The following is a 22,262-nucleotide window of genomic DNA, read 5'->3' as shown; positions in this document are numbered from 1 at the left end:
GACCAGAGGTAACAAAAGTCAGTACCTATCATGATTGTCTATGTTAGGTGACCAGAGGTAACGAAAGTCAGTACCAATCATGATTGTCTATGTTAGGTGACCAGAGATAACGAAAGACAGTATCTATCATGTTTGTCTATGTTAGGTGACCAGAGGTAACAAAAGTCAGTACCTATCATGTTTGTCTATGTTAGGTGACCAGAGATAACGAAAGACAGAACCTATCATGATTGTCTATGTTAGGTGACCAGAGGTAACAAAAGTCAGTACCTATCATGATTGTCTATGTTAGGTGACCAGAGGTAACAAAAGTCAGTACCTATCATGATTGTCTATGTTAGGTGACCAGGGGTAACGAAAGTCAGTACCAATCATGATTGTCTATGTTAGTTGACCAGAGGTAACGAAAGTCAGTACCTATCATGATTGTCTATGTTAGGTGACCAGAGGTAACGAAAGTCAGTACCTATCATGTTTGTCCATGTTAGGTGACCAGAGGTAACGAAAGTCAGTACCTATCATGATTGTCTATGTTAGGTGACCAGAGGTAACGAAAGTCAGTACCTATCATGTTTGTCCATGTTAGGTGACCAGAGGTAACGAAAGTCAGTACCTATCATGATTGTCTATGTTAGGTGACCAGAGGTAACGAAAGTCGGTACCTATCATGATTGTCTATGTTAGGTGACCAGAGGTATCAAAAGTCAGTACCTATCATGTGTGTCTATGTTAGGTGACCAGAGGTAACAAAAGTCAGTACCTATCATGTTTGTCTATGTTAGGTGACCAGAGGTAACAAAAGTCAGTACCTATCATTTTAGCCAAAATTAGGTGCCCATATGTAACTTAAGTCGAAATTTGTTTTAGGTGAATAAAGGTAACCAAAATCATATTCTCTTCATTTATCTTAATTATTTTTTACTGTTTTATATCGAGATATCAGTGTCCTCTGTTACCTGAATGAACTTATTTTACATCGACAGCTCTTTGCTTTTAATTCTTCAGAAAATGCAATTAAATTTGCAATAAAAAAAAACATATTAAATTTGTCCTAATTGAAGCCTGTACTAGTGTACACTTTAATTTGTCTTTTAAGTTTGATAGTTTATTATGTATAATAATGTCTACAACTAATCCGAAGCGTGTCAGTTTAAAACGTAGTATACAAAATTAAATCTTGTTCATGATTTTTATAAGTATAAATAAAAAGATGCGATATGGTACATCTATGATGAACATGCAATTTTTATATTATTCAAATTATGAAATCTCTATAGAACGGACAAGTTTTAACTCAACGAAAACGAAAACTTGTCTATCAATTGATGCAGAAAACTTCAATTTCCAATTAAAAAGATAAAACTTCTTTACCATTTGTGCACTTGCCAGCAAAAGAAGACAACGTTTATAACGCGTTAGTGAAATAACTTTTAATTGTGATTTTATTTGTAGAAACTTAAGTTCGTAGTTTCGGATAATTTTATAGAAATAGCAAGAATGGTGAGTTTAAAGTTTAAAACAAAAGCCCATGGGGAAAATGTGCAATTCGGTAACAGTTTAAGACAAAAGGACATTGGATAATGTGCAATGTGGTAAAAGGTTCAGACAAAATCCCATGGGATAATGTGGAATTCGATAAAAGTTTAAGACGAAAGCCCATGGGATAATGTGCAACTTGGTAAAAGTTTAAGACGAAAGCCCATGAGATAATGTTAAATTCATACGTTTAATACGAAAGCCCATGGGATAATGTTGAATTCGGTAAAAGTTTTAAACAAAAGCCCATAAGATAATGTAAAATTCGATAAAAGTTTAAGACGAAAGCCCATGGGATAATGCGGAATTCGGTAAAAGTTTAATACAAAAGCCCATGGGATAATGTACAATTCGGCAAAGGTTTAAGACAAACGCCTATGTGATAATGTGCAATTCGGTTATAGTTTCAGACAAATCCCCGTGAGCTAGTGTGCAATTCGGTAAAAATTATGACACAAGCCCATGGGATAATGAGCAATTCGATAAAAGTTTAAGGCGAAAGCCCATGGGATAATGTGCAACTCGGTAAAAGTTAAAGACGTAAGCCCATGAGATATTGTGCACTTTGGGAAAAGTTTAAGACAAAAGCCCATGGGATAGTTACGGGAGAATTGCTGTCTCATTCCCCGTCTAGTGGACTTGTAACATTCTTTTAAGAATCCAGTCCTAAGCAAGGAAGACGAAGAAGAAGAAGAAGGATAATGTGCAATTCGGTATACGTTTGAGACGAAAGCCCATGGGATAATGATGAATTCGGTAAAAGTTAAAAACAAAAGCCCATAAGATAATGTGAAATTCGGAATAAGTTTAAGACGAAAGCCCATGGGATAATGTGGAATTCGGTAAAAGTTTAAAACAAAAGCCCATTGGATAATGTACAATTCGGCAAAAGTTTAAGACAAAAGCCTATGGGAGAATGTATTATGGTGGTATATGAGAAGACATTAGCCCATGGGATAATGTTCAATTCAGTATAAATCTAAGACATTTATGGGTTTTGAATTTAAGATAATTACCAACGGGACTATGTACTATAAAAGTTTGATTTTAAGTTAACAGACTCTTGATATTGTACTATGGCGGTTCGAATTTAAGATAACAGTGACTGGACAATGTACTGTGGTCGTTCTAATTAAGAACAACAGCCCCTTAATGTTCTATCAATTACAGATGGTTCGACTGGGTGTCGGGTGTGGCTGTTTAGTAGTACACTGTCTGACTTGGTTTCGGATGTGACTGCTGCTTAGTAATACACTGTCTGACTGAGTTTTGGGGTGTGGCTGCTAAGTAATACACTGTCTGACTGAGTTTTGGGGTATGGCTGCTTAGTAATACACTGTCTGACTGAGTGTCGGGTTGTGACTGCTGCTTAGTAATACACTGTCTGACTGAGTTTTGGGGTATGGCTGCTTAGTAATACACTGTCTGCCTGAGTGTTGGGTTGTGACTGCTGCTTAGTAATACACTGTCTGACTGAGTTTTGGGGTATGGCTGCTTAGTAATACACTGTCTGCCTGAGTGTCGGGTTGTGACTGCTGCTTAGTAATACACTGTCTGACTGAGTTTTGGGGTATGGCTGCTTAGTAATACGCTGTCTGCCTGAGTGTCGGGTTGTGACTGCTGCTTAGTAATACACTGTCTGACTGAGTTTTGGGAATGGCTGCTTAGTAATACACTGTCTGACTGATTTTCGGGTGTGGCTGCTTAGTAATACACTGTATGACTGGGTTTTGGGTTGTGGCTGCTTAGTAATACACTAGCTATCTGACTGGGTTTTGGGGTGTGGCTGTTTAGTAATACAGTGTCTGACTGGGTTTGGGGTGTGGCTGCTTAGTAATACACTGTTCAACTGGGTGTCGGGGTGTGGCTGCTTAGTAATACACTGTTTGACTGAGTGTCGGGTTGTGACTGCTGCTTAGTAATACACTGTCTGACTGAGTTTTGGGGTATGGCTGCTTAGTAATACACTGTCTGCCTGAGTGTCGGGTTGTGACTGCTGCTTAGTAATACACTGTCTGACTGAGTTTTGGGGTATGGCTGCTTAGTAATACACTGTCTGACTGATTTTCGGGTGTGGCTGCTTAGTAATACACTGTTTGCTGGGTTTCGGGGTGTGACTGCGTAGTAATACACTAGCTGTCTGACTTGATTTCGGGTTGTGACTGCTCTCATATAGTAATACACTGTCTGAGTTTGTTTAGGGAGTTGCTGCTTGGTAATACACTGTCTGACTGATTTTTGGGGTATGGCTGCTCAGTAATACACTGTATGACTGAGTTTCGGGTGTGGCTGCTCAGTAATACACTGTCTGACTGAGTTTTGGGGTATGGCTGCTTAGTAATACACTGTCTGCCTGAGTGTCGGGTTGTGACTGCTGCTTAGTAATACACTGTCTGACTGAGTGTCGGGTTGTGACTGCTGCTTAGTAATACACTGTCTGACTGAGTTTTGGGGTATGGCTGCTTAGTAATACACTGTCTGCCTGAGTGTCGGGTTGTGACTGCTGCTTGGTAATACACAGTCTGACTGAGTTTTGGGGTATGGCTGCTTAGTAATACACTGTCTGCCTGAGTGTCGGGTTGTGACTGCTGCTTAGTAATACACTGTCTGACTGAGTTTTGGGGTATGGCTGCTTAGTAATACACTGTCTGCCTGAGTGTCGGGTTGTGACTGTTGCTTAGTAATACACTGTCTGACTGAGTTTTGGAGTATGGCTGCTTAGTAATACACTGTCTGCCTGAGTGTCGGGTTGTGACTGCTGCTTAGTAATACACTGTCTGACTGAGTTTTGGGGTATGGCTGCTTAGTAATACACTGTCTGCCTGAGTGTCGGGTTGTGACTGCTGCTTAGTAATACACTGTCTGACTGAGTTTTGGGGTATGGCTGCTTAGTAATACACTGTCTGCCTGAGTGTCGGGTTGTGACTGCTGCTTGGTAATACACAGTCTGACTGAGTTTTGGGGTATGGCTGCTTAGTAATACACTGTCTGCCTGAGTGTCGGGTTGTGACTGCTGCTTAGTAATACACTGTCTGACTGAGTTTTGGGGTATGGCTGCTTAGTAATACACTGTCTGCCTGAGTGTCGGGTTGTGACTGCTGCTTAGTAATACACTGTCTGACTGAGTTTTGGGGTATGGCTGCTTAGTAATACACTGTCTGCCTGAGTGTCGGGTTGTGACTGCTGCTTAGTAATACACTGTCTGCCTGAGTGTCGGGTTGTGACTGCTGCTTAGTAATACACTGTCTGACTGAGTTTTGGGGTATGACTGCTTAGTAATACACTGTCTGACTGATTTTCGGGTGTGGCTGCTTCGTAATACACTGTATGACTGGGTTTTGGGTTGTGGCTGCTTAGTAATACACTAGCTATCTGACTGGGTTTTGGGGTGTGGCTGTTTAGTAATACAGTGTCTGACTGGGTTTGAGGTGTGGCTGCTTAGTAATACACTGTTCGACTGGGTGTCGGGGTGTGGCTGCTTAGTAATACACTGTTTGACTGAGTGTCGGGTTGTGACTGCTGCTTAGTAATACACTGTCTGACTGAGTTTTGGGGTATGGCTGCTTAGTAATACACTGTCTGCCTGAGTGTCGGGTTGTGACTGCTGCTTAGTAATACACTGTCGGACTGAGTTTTGTGGTATGGCTGCTTAGTAATACACTGTCTGACTGATTTTCGGGTGTGGCTGCTTAGTAATTCACTGTATGACTGGGTTTTGGGTTGTGGCTGCTTAGTAATACACTAGCTATCTGACTGGGTTTGGGGTGTGGCTGCTTAGTAATACAGTGTCTGACTGGGTTTGGGGTGTGGCTGCTTAGTAATACAGTGTCTGACTGGGTTTCGAGTGTTGCTGCTTAGTAATACACTGTTTGCTGGGTTTCGGGGTGCTGATGCTAAGTAATACACCGTTTGACTTGGTTTCGGGGTGCTGCTTAGTAATACACTATTTGATTAGGTTTAAGGGTGTGACTGCGTAGTAATACACTAGCTGTCTGACTTGATTTCGAGTTGTGACTGCTCTCATGTAGTAATACACTGTCTGAGTTGGTTAGGGTGTTGCTGCTTGGTAATACGCTGTTTGACTGTGTTTCGGGGTGCAGCTGCTTAGTAATACATTGCTTGACTTGGTTTCGGGATGCTACTGCTTAGTAATACACTGTTTGACTGTGTTTCGGGGTGCAGCTGCTTAGTAATACACTGTTTGACTGTGTTTCGGGGTGCAGCTGCTTAGTAATACATTTTTCGATTTTGTTTCGGGGTACTTCTGCTTAGTTATACACTGTATGACTGGGTTTCGGGTGTGACTGCTCAGTAATACACTGTATGACTGAGTTTCGGGATGCTGCTTCTTAGCAATACACTGTTTGACTTGGTTTCGGGGTGCTACTGCTTAGTAATACACTGTTTGACTGGGTTTCGGGATGCTACTGCTTAGCAATACACTGTTTGACTGGGTTTCAGGGTGCTACTGCTTTGTAATCCACTGTTTGACTGGGTTTCGGCGTGCTAATGCTTAGTAATACACTGTTTAACTGGGGTTCGGGATGCTGCTGCTTAGCAATACACTGTTTGACTTGGTTTCGGGGTGCTACTGCTTAGTAATACACTGTTTGACTGGGTTTTGGGGTATTGCTGCTTAGTAATACACTGTTTGACTGGGTTTCGGGGTGTTGCTGCTTAGTAATACACTGTTTAACTGGGTTTCGGGGTGCTACTGCTTAGTAATACACTGTTTGACTGGGTTCCGGGATGCTGCTGCTTAGTAATACACTGTTTGACTGAGTTTCGGGTGTGGCTGCTTAGTAATACACTGTCTGACTGGGTTTCGGGGTGCTACTGCTTAGTAATACACTGTTTGACTGGGTTTCGGGGTGCTACTGCTTAGTAAAAAGTAACAAATAACAAAACGCATCGAAACGAATAGACTACTACTAAACAGCCACACCCGACACTGTAATTGATAATACACTGAACCAAATATCATTGACTCATAGTTGGTGATAAGTGTGCGTAAGAAGACATATAAGCCTTTTACTGGTATCTTTAATTAGTATTAGAGGTTTCTAGCATGTTCTTAACTAGAGGTTGTTGATTCATTTGACTTGTCTCAAGCATGGACAAGGGCCCTGACATAGGACTTTCGATTTTAGAGAAGACACCTTCAACAGAGTTGGTGCGGTTGATGGTTCATGCGAAGTTTTTGATTTTGCCTGGCTTGTCGTTGCATACGCAAAGTAGTAGCTTTCATAAAAATCTGTGGTGGACGCAAGACAACAAATAGTGAAGCTTTTAATGAAAACTTCCACCACAGATTTTTATGAAAGCTACTACTTTGCGTATGCAACGACAAGCCAGGCAAAATCAAAAAGGGCAATATTGGGAAAGAGACTAAATGCCATTAAATACTATTTAATTTGAAGCTCATCTTAAATTTTATTTCTCGATTAATCCAAATCAGCAGACCCGTACAACTTTGTTTAACAGACCATTTTAACTCAGATCAACAGTCTAGTACAACTAAAAAACATTCCAGATCATTGGACCAATACTACATAACTTAACGAGACCATAATTAGGGCCATAACTTCTGTCATGGTACATAGACTGCTCATCAAATTGGACAAATACTTTTCAGATCAATGAACCCTTACTTCTCAGATCAATGGTCCCATACTACTCATATCAATGGACCTGTACTTCTCAGATCAATGAACCCATTCTACTCAGATCAATGTACCAATACTGATTATATCAAAGAATCCATACTACTACTTCTTCTTCTTTTTCTTCTTCTTCTTCTTCTTCTTCTTCTTCTTCTTCTTCTTCTTCTTCTTCTTCTTCTTCTTCTTCTTCTTCTTCTTAAAAAAAAAAACAAAAAAAACAAACTATAAACAAAATCTAGACATTAATTTGGATACATTGCTTATTAATTTCCGATTTGATATAATGCGTTTAGCTACTCTTGGTATCATGGTTTCCATAAAAATTGATTGAAAAAGTCATTATTGTTCGATGTGAGCCAAGTCTCCATTTTGAAGGCCGTACATTGACTTTTGATAGTTTACTTTTATAAATTGTTATTTGGATGAAGAGTTGTCTCATTGGCACTCAAGCCAATTCTTCCTATATCTATCGTTTAGTTGACAAAAAGATACTTTTCCATATCAAAACTAACTCTTTTTTCAAATTCACAGAGGACTGATCAATCTTTGATAAAAGAGATATTTCAAATACAAAAGTCATATGATTTCCCCTTTTATGGTTGAACTCCTGGTATACATTATACACACAACAAAAAATACAGAAACTAGAACAAAATACTCATGATATTTTTAATTTATAATCATTGATGGCTTATAAAAACATACACCTGTCATTTGAATGTTATGTATAAAGATTTGCTTGGGGATCAAAAAGAAGTGCCGGACTGTCAGGAATGCAACACAAAATTAGTACACTGAGGAATAAAATGATTTTTAAGTAAATGAATCGCTCCTTAACATGAACAAAAGTCAATCCTGTCAACAAAATATCTCTTTGCCAGAATAAATACTTTTTCAACCTCATTATTGATATACATATTGTGTGAGAATCAAATATATAAGGTCTCCCTATATGTGTCAGGAGTGCATGTTTTAAGGTTTACAATCTCATACTTGATAAATTCAAAGGCCATTATATTGTTCTATTTATTTTTTTAGAAGATACTGTTATAGATGCAATATTGCACTTATAAAGAAGATACTTTTTGAAACTTTGAATTTTTGAAAAAATAAAGGTTTTTCTGCCTCAGGAATATATTTTCATTTGCTGTATTTGGCAAAACTTTTAGGAATTTTTGGTCCTCAATGCTTTTCAACTTCGTACCTTATTTGGCCTTTTAAACATTGTTTGATTCGAGTGTCACTGATGAGTCTTTTGTAGACGAAACGCGCGTCTGGCTTACATATACACTTTTTATCCTATCTATGATGAGTTTATTCTTTAAAGTCAGGAATGCAACAGTTTTAAAATGTTTTTGTCTTTGACTTAAGATAACCTCATATCCTTGTTGTAATACATTCTTAAAGTTGAATTTCAAAGCAGGATCTTGTTCCGAGAATAAGGGTTAGTTGTCTTTATATAATAATTTATACAAGTCCTGTGAGGTTATTGCCAGGGAATTCAACAAAAATATGGTATAATATACGAAGCAATCTCCAAAAGTATTATAAAATATCGATATCCTAAAAAAAGAAAGGTTCTAACCTTTTGTTGTGTCTAAAATTTGTCAGAATACACATGTGTTCACCGATAATCACAATACCCGTTGTAATGACCGCATCCCCTTGTTTCTAATATTAACGGGACTACCTGAACTAAAATGCGTTATATCCTTCTCTTTTACTAATAAAGCATTTTAATATTACTTATACATGATATATGTTAAAAAACATAACGTATCTACCTGCTGTCATTTTTTATGATCATGCACTTGAAGACCTCTTATTTGATTCAATTACACTTGCACACATTAAATACCCGTATGTTTAAATGCCTCGACTTGACATCAGTCAGTCAAATATAAATAGATTTTGTTTTCAATGAAGAAGACGTTTTCAACTGTTGAAGGTAAGGATTTTGTCTTAAGTCCAGTAGCCTTTATTTTTCCATTTTGAAAGATCTAGATCCAGATTCGCCATTGGTCGTACTTTGTGTTCTTCTTATCTTTTTTCTTTATATATAGAAATAAACGAACGAGTACGATATGAGACTACTGTCACTGCTAATTTGCCATATAGTCACGTCCTTAGTTATTTTATATTCTTTAAATCAATTTAAAGCATTCAAAATAAAATGGGGGGAACTTGTACGTTTACTGTTTTGTAACATCAGAGTTTTTCTTTATATACAATCTAATTTTAGAATTGGCAGTCGTCGTTGTTTACATGTTTTATATACGAGTGCGTGGCTAAAAATAACTTTAAAAGGTAAAACATTTAAATCCAATTTTAAATGTCCATCTAACAAAGAAGTCAACCTTTGAATGATCGAGTCACGTGTCTTATGTAAATGTGACATATAAGCAGTGCTTGTGTTTGTTTAAGTGTAACTACTGAAACTAAGCCTAGTTTCGCTTTGTTTCCATTAAACTCTACAATATTCAAGTAACATACTTGCTAATGAGATAAACCTGAACAATTCGAAGGACTGTCGTTTAAATAAATACAACCTGGCTCATACTGTAAATATAGAGTAAGCCAGTGATCTAAAAGATACACACTCCGACTGATACATGCAGTAAGACATGAACTGTAATTATACTTTGACCTATTTAACATTTGTTTGGCTTTTTAACATGTTTTTATTCGAGCGTCACTGATGAGTCTTTTGTACATGCAACGCGCGTCTGGCGTAAATAGAAAAATCAATCCTGAAATCTATAATGAGTTTCTATTGATCTAAAATATTCACTTTCAAATAGTTACCTGCAGTAAGACTTTAAGTCTCAAATATAACATGACTGTATGCACAGCCTGGATTTGCGACAGTCAAATTACAAATTAGCTGTGGTAACAGTTCAATTGCATTACTGTTTTCCACAAACACGTTTAACAACCTTTGTATTCTTTGTTTTCGAAGCTGTATTCACAATCGAAGTAATGCTATCATTGTCAGTTGTGATACAATGATATTTTAAAAAACGGGTATAACAAAAAACAATAAGAGGTATACCATTCGTATGGCATATAATGTCGATTATTAATGGAAGTATTCATTATTCATCAGACTATCAAAATACATATAAAGATATCGGACAAAACAATAAGTAATTTTTAACATATGAATGATGCATGATGAAATGATTTCCTGACACTACAGGTAATACAATACAGAAAATACAAACTGATAATCAAACTTCTGAAAATCTATGATCTATGTTCAAGCAAAATTAGTTATTTGATAATACAAGCCTTTCATGAGGACAATGCATTCAAACCACATCTTTATTTCAATTAGAGGATAATCAAGAATATATTGCCGGATGGCCTTGACTTTATTGCAAAATGCTGCTAGCAAGATTCGATTGCTTTATGGTCTTGAATTGATTGCTGGACGGTAATGATTAAATAACAGGATATTAAAATGTCTTTAGTAAGCTATGATGTGGCTTGTGTACTCTTTTGTCTGTTTCATTTGTAGCCATGCCGTTGTCAGTTAATTTTCGATCTACGAGTTTGCCTGTTCCTTTGGTATCTTTCGCCTCCCTTTTAATGAGTAAATCAAAGAATAGCCATGATTTGATAGAGGACGGTTGTGATTTGCTTGCAGGTCAATATTCTATTGAAAAATTGTCATGATTGTATTACAGGATGTGCATTTCTTGATTGATTAATGATCCTGATACGATTGCAGGATGATCATAATTTGGTTGAAAGCTGATCATGTTTTGATTGCAGATTGGTTATCTTACAAGACAATTCCCTAATTGGTGCCTGATTGAATTCATACATTTTGCTTCTGACAGTATCTGAACTCATCCGTCAATTGTTTTTTTTTTAAATTAATCTGAAAATGGTCAATTATAACAGCCATCCAAATACAAAAAATTTTGCCACCAAGTTTGATATAAAATAGATAGAAAAATTGAATGATTTTCAGTTGCTAAACCATGTTTGGCCTATCGTCACTTTCAAGACTTAAATATTAACGTCTATTAAGTTTGATCTTGTCCGTATTTTTAAGTCTTTAAAGACAATTTTAACAGACAGTTTTGATATAACAATTTGTTTTAATGTTATTTATTTTGAGCAAAATTTATTGGAACATTTTTAAATATATGAAATACTTATGCCAGTTTGAAAGTAAGCCCTTAAGTTTAATAATATAGTACAGATCATTCTGTTCACTATCAATAAACACATTTTTTGTAGTGCAGACAATTTTGGGATATGAAGTGTTTGCTGCCATTGCTGATTCTGATTAACTGTCTTATTACACAAGGTAAGTAAAAGTTTATTACATATTCAGGTATTTAGGACTTTAATTTACATAATTTTTTATCACGTTTTGGCCCAAAATGCTACAATTCATCACATATATACAAGTGTATGATATGGATAGAGGAATAAAAAAAAGGCTTTTGTTCATTTATTATTATTTGTGGTAAGGTATGATCTGCATATTAGAAAAGGGTCAATACTTTACGTTGCTAACAAACTGTGTTTGATCAGCCCTGTTTCTAAGATAATCAATTGCAAGTGATAAATAAAATGCTTGTCATACAGACATTGATGTATGCTATTCTGTAATATATTCAAATATACACAATGGTTTATAGATAGATATGTTTATTTTAAAGTACAACTTGGTACATATAAATGAAATGCAATATATTACATTTGTTAACATAAGCAGTCAATTAACATGTATATGTATACCAACCAGCCTTTAGAGGCTTATGATGCACTGTCATATACATATGAAACACATTTTGTCAATAGCAAACATTTACAGAAAAAAATAGTCAGTATTATAACATAGTACTTGTTCCCATATTATTTTTCCTGGTTTAATATAGTGCGTATCTATATTAATGTGTAATGCAAAGAACGCGTAAACCATGTAAAATTACACGGGGAATCAATTACATTTTTTAAGGTGTATTGGAATGGACTGTTGTTGAAAAGATCACAGAATATGGACAAAATGTGACATTATTTTGCAATGTTTTAAACTGCTGTCCCAAATATTCTGGTTGGGATAGATGGACTACTGTACAACAGACACTGTTTATAGATGTCAAAACAAAAATATCCAATAAAAAGTATGATGGAAAGGTTATAAAGGATGGATACACCTTAGTTATAAAAAATCTGACTAAAAATGATCTAAATGTGTCGTATTCCTGTGTGTATGGTGCAACTATAGGGGAAAGAAAGATTCTTCTGGAAGAGGACGTTTTCACCTGTAAGTACACACACTCAATATATATTGTATTGACAATTATGAGAACAAATAAGTATGTACGAAAAAGAAATAGAGATAAACATCACTAAAGCAAATAATTATTTATCTTTCAAATTCAAATAAGACAGCAACCGAATGACATTTAAAAAAAACACTCAAAGTTAGTTGAAAAAAATGTGGAATTTATGTCATTGAGACATCCCAACGACGTCTAAAACAAGACACCCAAAGTTTATTTGAACATACATTGTACTTGGAGTGTATGCCAATGAGACAGCAACCTAATTACATCTTAAAACAAGACAATTAAAGTTAATTGAAACAATTCTGGATTAAAATCGAAGAGAAAGCAACCCAATGAACATGATTAATAAATGAAATGCTATTTGGAATCAATAGTTCTTTGTGTACGATGAAGTTCTTTGTGAAAAAAGAGGCTGCATTGAAGCATGAAAAGGTTTCTACTAAAACTGTAAAAAAACATGTTATAAATTCCAAGCTTCCGAAGCCCTTTTCTGAAATTAGCTTCCCCACGAATGTTCTGAAAAGAATATCAGAATGACAAGGATGCATAATAACCTTAACAATGATCAACATTGGAAAATGAATTCTAAGTTTCATACATTTTCCAAATTTATAAACGGACTATTTCAGACAGGTTTATTATGAATCATTCTGGTATCGGGAAACTGACTACTGATCTGATGATACCTTCGGGAACTGATTGTCGACCAAAAGAGGTATCGACCCAGTGCTGTAAACATTAAAACAAAACGTTATACATTTCATGTGTCCGAGGCACTTTTATCGAGTTACCTCCATTAGGAACGATAAAAACCGACGTATTTGAAACCTTAACATTGAAATCATCTCTATTTTGTTGCAATTGTCAGAACAAACATTGCTGCTTTGATGCTTCATAAAATTGACAAGTTTCAAAATCTTTTCTGTAAGTTAATGTTATAAAAATGAAAATAACAATTTATGTATGTCCTTGATCTATAGCGCTTTTCTGGACGAACTTTCATCACTGTAGGGCTCAAACCTTGTAAGAGGATGTGGAAATGTGTAGGAGAATGAGGATCTTGAAAAGATAGATACTTTGGAGCGGTTATCTTAAAATGATTATTATTTAAGGTTGATTTGATGATAAATATATTAAAATTTGTGAAGCATAATTCCAGGTGAAGTACTATGTAGAATCCGATATTTACTGACTCATGTAAGCATGTTATACATTATTTAATTTCAGCGATAAGTACTACACAATCCAATGTCCCAACTGGTACCAGTAAATTATCTGAAATTGAAATGTAAGTAGGATGATGGTTATAATAATTGATGGTTGCCTAAGATCCAAGGGCATATTCAGGACAATAACATTTTTATGTAATATGAATATTTACCCAGCTTTGAACTATATCGACAACCTGAACCGGGGTTTTAACGTTCTAGCTCTCCAAATAACATTTCGCAGGAAGACATGACACATTACCCCGACACAATATTCTGATTTCGAGTCAATCATTATTTATTTGCTCTTACCCCTTGATCCCGCTTGCTTGGCGGAGAAGCAACACATACACTTTTCAACCCCACGTCCTCCCGCACTCGAAGCGAACACGATACCACCGAGGGAGTTTGAAAGTAATGAGTTTTACTCTATTTTTATTACAGTTGATCTTTTTAACGTGATAAACATAGTATTACTTACAGTGTTCTTTAATTGAGTGGTGCGTAGACAGGATATTGTTGTTAAATTTATGTATACTGGAAAAAATGAACAGACAAAAATCTTCCGTTTGCATCATTAGTTAGTGAAGAATCATTTTAGACTAAACCATTCCTATTTAGTGGCATTTGTTTTGTAACCAGATCGGATTATTAGATACTAGTAGTTTGAATATTATATAACAATACTCAGGACATTAAAAACGAAGTGATATGCATCATCACACTTAACACCACGACGACAGGACATTGAATCGGACCATATTTTTTTCAAGTACCTAAATATCTAAGTTCAGTCAACATGATGTTGAGTTTACGATTTAAAAGGGTATTTTATATCATTCCCATTTAATTAGAGTTAAACAGTTGTCCTTAGAATAATTAGCAGAAATGCATTGCAAAGATAAGGTGGTATACAATTTTGTGGTCAGTAATATAAAAAAGAAAGTATCAATCTCATCATAAATAAGTCCACTACTTATGTTATCAATATATTTAAAAATACAAAAAAACAATGTATTAGACGGCATCTGCTATTCATTGAAATATTGAGACGAACCACACTGATTCTACCAGAAAATATAAACTGAAAATGAAACTATCAATCTGCTGGACTTTTGGATCGACAATATTGTTGTTGAGTTTGGAGGATTGATATTTCTACAGACGGTTGTCATTCAAAAGGTTAATTTGGAAATCCTACTGGCCGATTTGTTTTTGTACTTGTATGTAGCAGAATTCATGCAGAACCTTCTTAAAGACAAAAAGAAAAATTACCTAGTTATAATTTTAAAGTTATGGGTCTATACAATCATACTTAATGACATTTTTTTCTCATATCGCTCACCAACTGCTATTGTCTTCGATCAATTTACTTAAAGGGTACACTGTTTTTTACGATTGATGAACACTAAACATGTGTTGTTTGGTTTAATTTTTGATTTGTAGATATTTGATAAATTTTATATTGAAGGCATGTGTTCTAATAGTGCAAACTTACTACATGCACCATATAGATTAGAGTATGCTTAGATAAATATGTTCATAATGTTTATCTATTATTGGGACGAATCATATGACACTCCACTTAAGAGTTACAAAGCTTCACCTGTCACATTGAAATGTATTTCAGATTTGTGTTGTACATTCATTTGAGTACTTTTGGCATCATAATACAGCTTTTATTCTGAAAGGGGCCATTTAACTTAATTCTCATCAATTTCCATTCACGAAACAATTTCTTTAAGAATAAGAAAATGTATAACTCACTCATTGTGCACTTGCTTTTTAAAACAAAACGAGATAATCACTACAGGTGTTTTTAAACTTTAAATTATATAGTATTTACGATCTCTTTTTTTTATTATTTCAGAGCTGCTTTAATAACTGGAGCTATTGTATTATTGTCAGTGTCAGTGGTAGTTGCCATTTATTTTTGGAAACGACGAATCAAAAGAAACACAAGTGAAGGTATCCCATCTGTATCATGTATATGTGACACAATATTGGTTTAAATATATCATATTGGGCAGATTAATGAAATTGGTTTATTCCTAATGTCTACCTGTAAAATATTTTTACCAAGACCAATAAAAATTCATGCAATTTCATTCTTCAATCTGTGCGATCTGTTGCTAAATAAAAATAAAAAAATGAAATTTTAAAGTACATTCCTTCATACTTTTTTTTATCTTATACTAAAATGCATATACAAAAGTTGAGACCATTATACCATATATTTTGTCAGTGAATATATTGTTTCTTGTTTATTATTTATAACTATTTATATGAAGTTAATGTCCTTTGGTTTTTTAGGCTTTGTTAACTCCTTGGTTTTGATTGTTATTGTCTTAGGGTAGATGTATGATAACTGCTGTTTATTACTAATATTCTTGCATTGGTCATCTAGTCGGTATTGTATTGCTCATATACTTATAATCAGTATCATATTACGCACGTAAATATAATATAAATAAATGGCCCGTGTTAACTATAATCAGCATTGGATGGCTCATGAAAATATAATCAGTAATAGATTTCGTATTTATGTAGGACTTTAAAGTGCGATGGTCTACGCTAAAGTACGATTGTTTATAACGCCAAAGTATGATTGTGTATCACGTTAAAGTACGATTGTGTATCACGTTAAAGTGCGATGGTTGTTTGTTTGCTTAAGTACGATTAAATATCACGCTGAAGTGAAATGGATCAAAAGGGTAATTAATGTTAAAGGGCTGAAAACTTTAAGCAACACGGATGTTAATAAATAATCTTTTTGCAGCCGTTCACACAGTCTATCACTAACGTGAACATCCCCCCTAAAAGTCGTCATTGTTAATTACAAATTCGAAATTCGTTTATTGTGTGACATTTATTTGTTTAAAAAATTATTAATTTAAATGAGAGGGAAATGCAATGATTACCGAGCTTTCTCCTTTTTCATGTTTTTCGCAGTGAGTACAAATAACATGTACAAACTAATGTTTTAGCGGACATTATATGATTTACGCATGAAAAAATGTACCTTTATTTCACCGACTTTACTTTTCAATAAAATCGATTTAAACAGGGACAACAAAGTAAACTGCAACATAAACAATGATTTTAATGTAGCCGTTAGCTTCTAATAGAAACAAGATAAAGGATTATGCACTTTAAGTTGTTTATCAAATATTCTACAATTTTCTTACAGCATGTTCATTTTTGTGTTTGTATAAACGACTGTTCACGTCATAATCCATAGTACGTTTATTACGTCTTTACTTTCGCGACAATCGCACTTTAGCGTATAGAGGCATCGCACTTTAGCGCAGACCATCGCACTTTAGCTTGACCATCGTACTTTAGCGTCCCCATCGTACTTTAGAGTCCTACATATATAATATAACCAGTATCTGATATCTGATAAAGAATACAAACAGTATCAGATGTATGATGTTAAATACAATCAATTTGTATACAAGTAGTATATAATGTAAAATATAGTTCGAATCAGATGTCTGATGTAAAATATGATCCATATCAGGTATACAATGTACAAAACAGTCGGTACCAGATATCATATGTAGACTATAACCAGTATTAAATATCTGCTATTAATTATACATGTCTAATATAATTAAAATGGAAAACATCATGCTATTGATTGGCAAACATCAAATGTAATTGCATGACATCATATGAAAAAAAATATTGTTTTTATTTCAGAAAGAGAGGAGAACTTAGAGCTAACAGAGAAATTAGTAAAAACATACAAAAACCATCACGTTCCAAAGAATATAAGAGGTAAACTGCAATGTTTATAAAGAACGAATTAAACGGATAGCAATAGTCACCAACAATACTAGATGGTACATCGATTCATTCAATCTCAAATACTCTGACTCTTCTTTAAATGGGCACTAGCTACGAGATGTATAAGCATCTAAAGTATGATTTGTTTTTGTTCAATCAATAACAAAAGTGAAATAGTGAAATAATAACTCTCTTTTAGCAGCCAAGATGGTTTAATTTTGTAAAATTAAGCTAAATAATATTGATAAAGAATGGCACTTGCAAGTGAATATGTCGATCTCATTAAATTCGTATTCATGTGAACTTCAATTTAACCCCGTAACTATAGATTGACAACGCATGAATTGTACGTGTACTGTTTATTTAAAGGAAAGGAATGTCAACATTGAAAGTGAAACAAAGGTTACCTATTTGATGACTGATTCGACCCACTAAAAATATTTCTTTTATATGTAAAAACGATGAGAAACATATATTTTAAATCTATAAAATAAATTTAAACAGACCTATAAAAATCCAACTGCACGTTTTGGCTTAATCTATTTATATCTAATCATTAGTATATTTATGTTTTCATCGCTTATATGGTCAACTGAAGTCAACTCGATATTTAATAAGAGGAAGTCTAGACTTAAATACACGAAACGAAACTACATATTATTGACCCTATGCTCTGTAAACTGTTTATTTCACACTTTTGATAGTTTGGAAAAATGTTTTGAATTTGACAGCTAGTGCCCCTTTAAAAGGCAATCAAACAAAAAATATCTGCAACAAATGACACAGTTGGGAAACACAACTTGTATTAGGGAAACAAGTTTAACATGAACACACACCAGACATTACATCATTCCTCTGAAACACACTTTTAAAAAAATAGTTTTACAGTGCAGCTATAAACTCGATGACTTCGAACATACACAAGCGAAAAAACAGCACACACTATTGACAATCAGTCCTTTCACAATAAGAAAAATGCTACCTAGGGTGCAATAATTCTAAAAGGTTTCACGAAAGCTAATTGTAGTTTTCAAGTTTATATGATATAAATCTAATAAACCCTGATGGCTCATGTTCAATATAATAAGTATCAGATGGCTCTAGTGAAAAATCATTAGCAGTTGCATACGTCTCATGTTCAATATAATCAAATTATGCTGGCTTATGTACAGTATAATCGGTATAGCGCATGTACTGTACAAACAATTATCAGATGCCACAAGAAAAATACAATCTGAGTGCTCAATACATTAATTCAGATGGCTTAAATAAAGTATAATCAATATAAGTTGGTTCATGCACAAATTATTCAATTTAAGATGGCTGAGGTGTAATACAATCAGTACTAGATTGCTAATTTAGAATATCATAAGTATCTTATCTGAAGTTGTTTACATTATTGACATAGCTTCTAATTGTAACATACGAATAGAATGCCTATGTTCTATATTTTGAATTGAAAATTTTTTTCACTTTCTAAACCAAAGTGCGCTCGTAGACATTTACCGGAATTTGCAGTCTTATGATACATTCACACACTGCAGTTTGTGAACAAGATGCACTTGATAGTGACTCAACGTGTCACAGGCGCATTTAGACTACAGCCAACTATCAACCAATCAATCAATCAAAACTTGCATGGTTGAAACTTTTGGACGACCACGTCAAGAACTTTGCGAATGATACTTGACATTTTGTATGACGGTGCATTACTAACCACTATGTCGTGTATTTTCATGACCCTTACATGACTAATGCATGCCACCATCCCGCTTTCAACAATAATTAAAACCAGTAGTGTATAAAAAGGCATAACAGGTCATATAAAGACAAAAAAAACCTTGTAAAATTACCTATTTAGAGTCCGTTTCAAAACGATATTACATATTTCATATACAAATGATAAATAGCCAAGTGTTGAATTTGAATTTGCGCCACATATATACTTTTCCAGATCAGTTACAAGAACGAATAGCAGACTGGAAAAAGAAAGATAAGATGTTTGTGTCTACAAGAGCCAGTCAATACGTCATCAAATGTTTACAAAACAACAGTTGTTTGACTGTAACTGGCCCGTCAGGAGTTGGGAAAACTTTTATCAGTAGACATGTAGCACTTCTTTTCCAGAAAAAAGGGTTTAAAATAATTCCAGTGTACTCTCCAATTGACATCAGAGATTACTATCAACCAGGTAAACAGACAGTTTTCATAGTAGATGATATTTGTGGAAATTTTACTGCCAACCAACAACAGATTGAGAACTGGAAACAACTGTTACCTGTGATAAACACAATTATTGCAGACAAGTGTTGTAAGATAATTGTATCATGTAGGTTACAAGTCTACAAGGATGATAAGTTTAATATATTATCACCTTTTAAATCATGTGAATGTAATTTAGTATCAGATGATTTATGTCTGACATCCAACGAGAAAAAAAATATAGCAAAAATTTATACTGCTACAAGCATGCAATATATTGATGTTGTTTCTTTTAACACGGATTTTTTTCCACTCTTATGTTCTTTATATCATAAAAACAGAAATGTGGACATAAAAGAATTTTTCAAAAGTCCTTTTGGTTTCTATAGAAGTGAACTAGACACATTAAGTGAGCATGGGGACGAAGGGAACTATAAAATATGTGGTCTTGCTTTATGTGTTCTCTTTAATAATCAGCTAAATGAGAAATGGTTCGAGGGTAAAGTGACAGATGCACAATGACAAATCATAGAAGACACATGTGATGCGTGTAATATCAACAGAAGTACATCAAAGGCAAAACTAAAGAAAGCACTTGATACTTTAGATGGCACATTTATCTGTAAACAGAATGGTATTTATAGAACTCTACATGATAAATTGTTTGATTTTCTCGTTCATTACTTTGGTCAGAAAATGATAGGGTGTTTAATAGATCATGGTGATAGTGATTTAGTACGTCAACGTTTTATTTGGCAGAAATCACCAGATGACAAGAAATGTAACATAGATTTCGTTATTGAAATACCTGATGATCATTTAGAATCGTATTTACAACGGTTAACAGAGGACTGGTCAGAAGGAAAAGTGACAGTTGTGTTCAATAACACTAATTTGAAAGTGGCATCATTTAGACAAAAGTTATTAGATAAATTAGAACAACTGAAGAAACCAAAAAATGTATCATTGGTCAATACCAAGGATACAGTGGTACCAAAGGAGAACTGTGGATCAGGTAATACTACACTGATACTTACTTGTTATTATGGTTATACTGATATGGTACAGTCGGTGTTACGTAATAATGTGAATGTGGATCAGTGTAGAGATGATGGGGTAAGTGGACTGTTGATGGCAAGTCAGGAAGGGCATACTGATATAGTAAAGTCACTGTTAGAGAGGAATCCTGATGTTAACCTATTTAACAAGAATGGCTGTAGTCCTCTGTTAATGGCTAGTGATAAAGGGCATACTGATATAGTACAGTTAGTGTTAGAGAGGAATCCTAATGTTGATCTATGTAACAATGATGGCGTGAGTCCTCTGTTACAGGCAAGTTATGAAGGACATACTGATATCGTAAAGTTACTGTTAGAGAGGAATCCTGATGTTAATCTATGTAACAAGAATGGCTTGAGTCCTTTGTTACAGGCAAGTCAAAACGGACATACTGATATAGTAAGATTACTACTAGAAAGGAATCCTGATGTTAATCTATGTAACAAGGATGGCTTAAATCCTCTGTTACAGGCAAGTCAAAACGGACATACTGATATCGTAAAGTTACTGTTAGAGAGGAATCCTGATGTTAATATATGTAACAAGAATGGCTTGAGTCCTTTGTTACAGGCAAGTCAAAACGGACATACTAATATAGTAAAGTTACTGTTACAGAGAAATCCTGATGTTAATCTATGTAACAAGGATGGCTTAAGTCCTCTGTTACAGGCAAGTCAAAACGGACATACTGATATAGTAAAGTTACTGTTAGAGAGGAATCCTGATGTTAATTTATTTGACAAGAATGGCTATAGTCCTCTGATACAGGCTAGTCATGAAGGACATACTGATATAGTTAGATTACTGTTAGAGAGGAATCCTGATCCATGTAACAATAACATCAGTATCAGTAACAGTCCTAGTCTTGTCCAGCCATTACTGAAACATAAACCAGACGTTAATGCCCAGACATATGATGGAGGTAATGCTTTATATTTCAGTGCACTGGATGGACACATTGAGATAACACAGTTACTGTTAGAGAATAATGCTAATTGTAATATCTGTATCCATAGTAAACAGTCTATGACAGATATATATAATAACCACCCAGATATAACATTAAACAAAGCAAAACAAATCTTATTTGATAGTCTTGTTAAGAATACATCATCACGTGTAACAGGATACGTCAGTAAGAAGTCAGTAGATTATGCCTTTGATGTAGTAGCTGGTTCCTTACCATTACACATTGCTTGTTTTATGGGTAGAACAGATATTGTCCGTTGTCTTATAGACTACAAGGCTGACATGAACCTGTCAAAAGAAGATGGAACAACACCATTATTTTTTGCATGTGAAGTAGGACATGAGGACATTGTACATTTGTTGTTAGATAAAGGAGCAGATACACAGATATGTAGACTAGATTGGAAATCCCCTTTAAACATTGCAACAGATAATAAACACACATCTATCATCATGATCTTAACAGAATACATGAAGAAGGAGCCACAATTTCCTCGGTAATTCTTGATCTTTGATCAATG

At 34.8% G+C, this 22,262-nt stretch overlaps 1 protein-coding gene across 1 annotated transcript; it reads left to right on the top strand.

The window, feature by feature from the left end:
- Positions 1 to 9,068: 9,068 nt before the first annotated feature.
- On the top strand, positions 9,069 to 20,958 carry LOC143052931 (uncharacterized). The gene is made up of 7 exons (XM_076226098.1): positions 9,069 to 9,147; positions 11,451 to 11,520; positions 12,178 to 12,486; positions 13,739 to 13,799; positions 15,590 to 15,687; positions 17,425 to 17,502; positions 19,466 to 20,958. Exons 2-7 carry the CDS (start codon positions 11,469 to 11,471, stop codon positions 20,233 to 20,235), a joined length of 1,368 nt encoding a protein of 455 aa, XP_076082213.1. The 5' UTR covers positions 9,069 to 9,147; positions 11,451 to 11,468; the 3' UTR covers positions 20,236 to 20,958.
- The last annotated feature ends 1,304 nt before the right edge of the window (positions 20,959 to 22,262 follow it).

This window comes from Mytilus galloprovincialis, chromosome 11 (assembly GCF_965363235.1).
Source record: "Mytilus galloprovincialis chromosome 11, xbMytGall1.hap1.1, whole genome shotgun sequence".
Taxonomy (NCBI): domain Eukaryota; kingdom Metazoa; phylum Mollusca; class Bivalvia; order Mytilida; family Mytilidae; genus Mytilus; species Mytilus galloprovincialis.
Note: the sequence above shows the minus strand (reverse complement) of the source record. Positions and strands in the feature narration are given on the sequence as shown.

Bases quoted from the DNA above. Each gene is read 5' to 3' on its own strand.
- LOC143052931 (XM_076226098.1), top strand. From the start codon at position 11,469: ATGAAGTGTTTGCTGCCATTGCTGATTCTGATTAACTGTCTTATTACA. The intron at 15,688-17,424 runs GTATCCCATCTG...TTTTTATTTCAG, and splicing joins CAAAAGAAACACAAGTGAAG to AAAGAGAGGAGAACTTAGAG. The intron at 17,503-19,465 runs GTAAACTGCAAT...ATACTTTTCCAG, and splicing joins CGTTCCAAAGAATATAAGAG to ATCAGTTACAAGAACGAATA.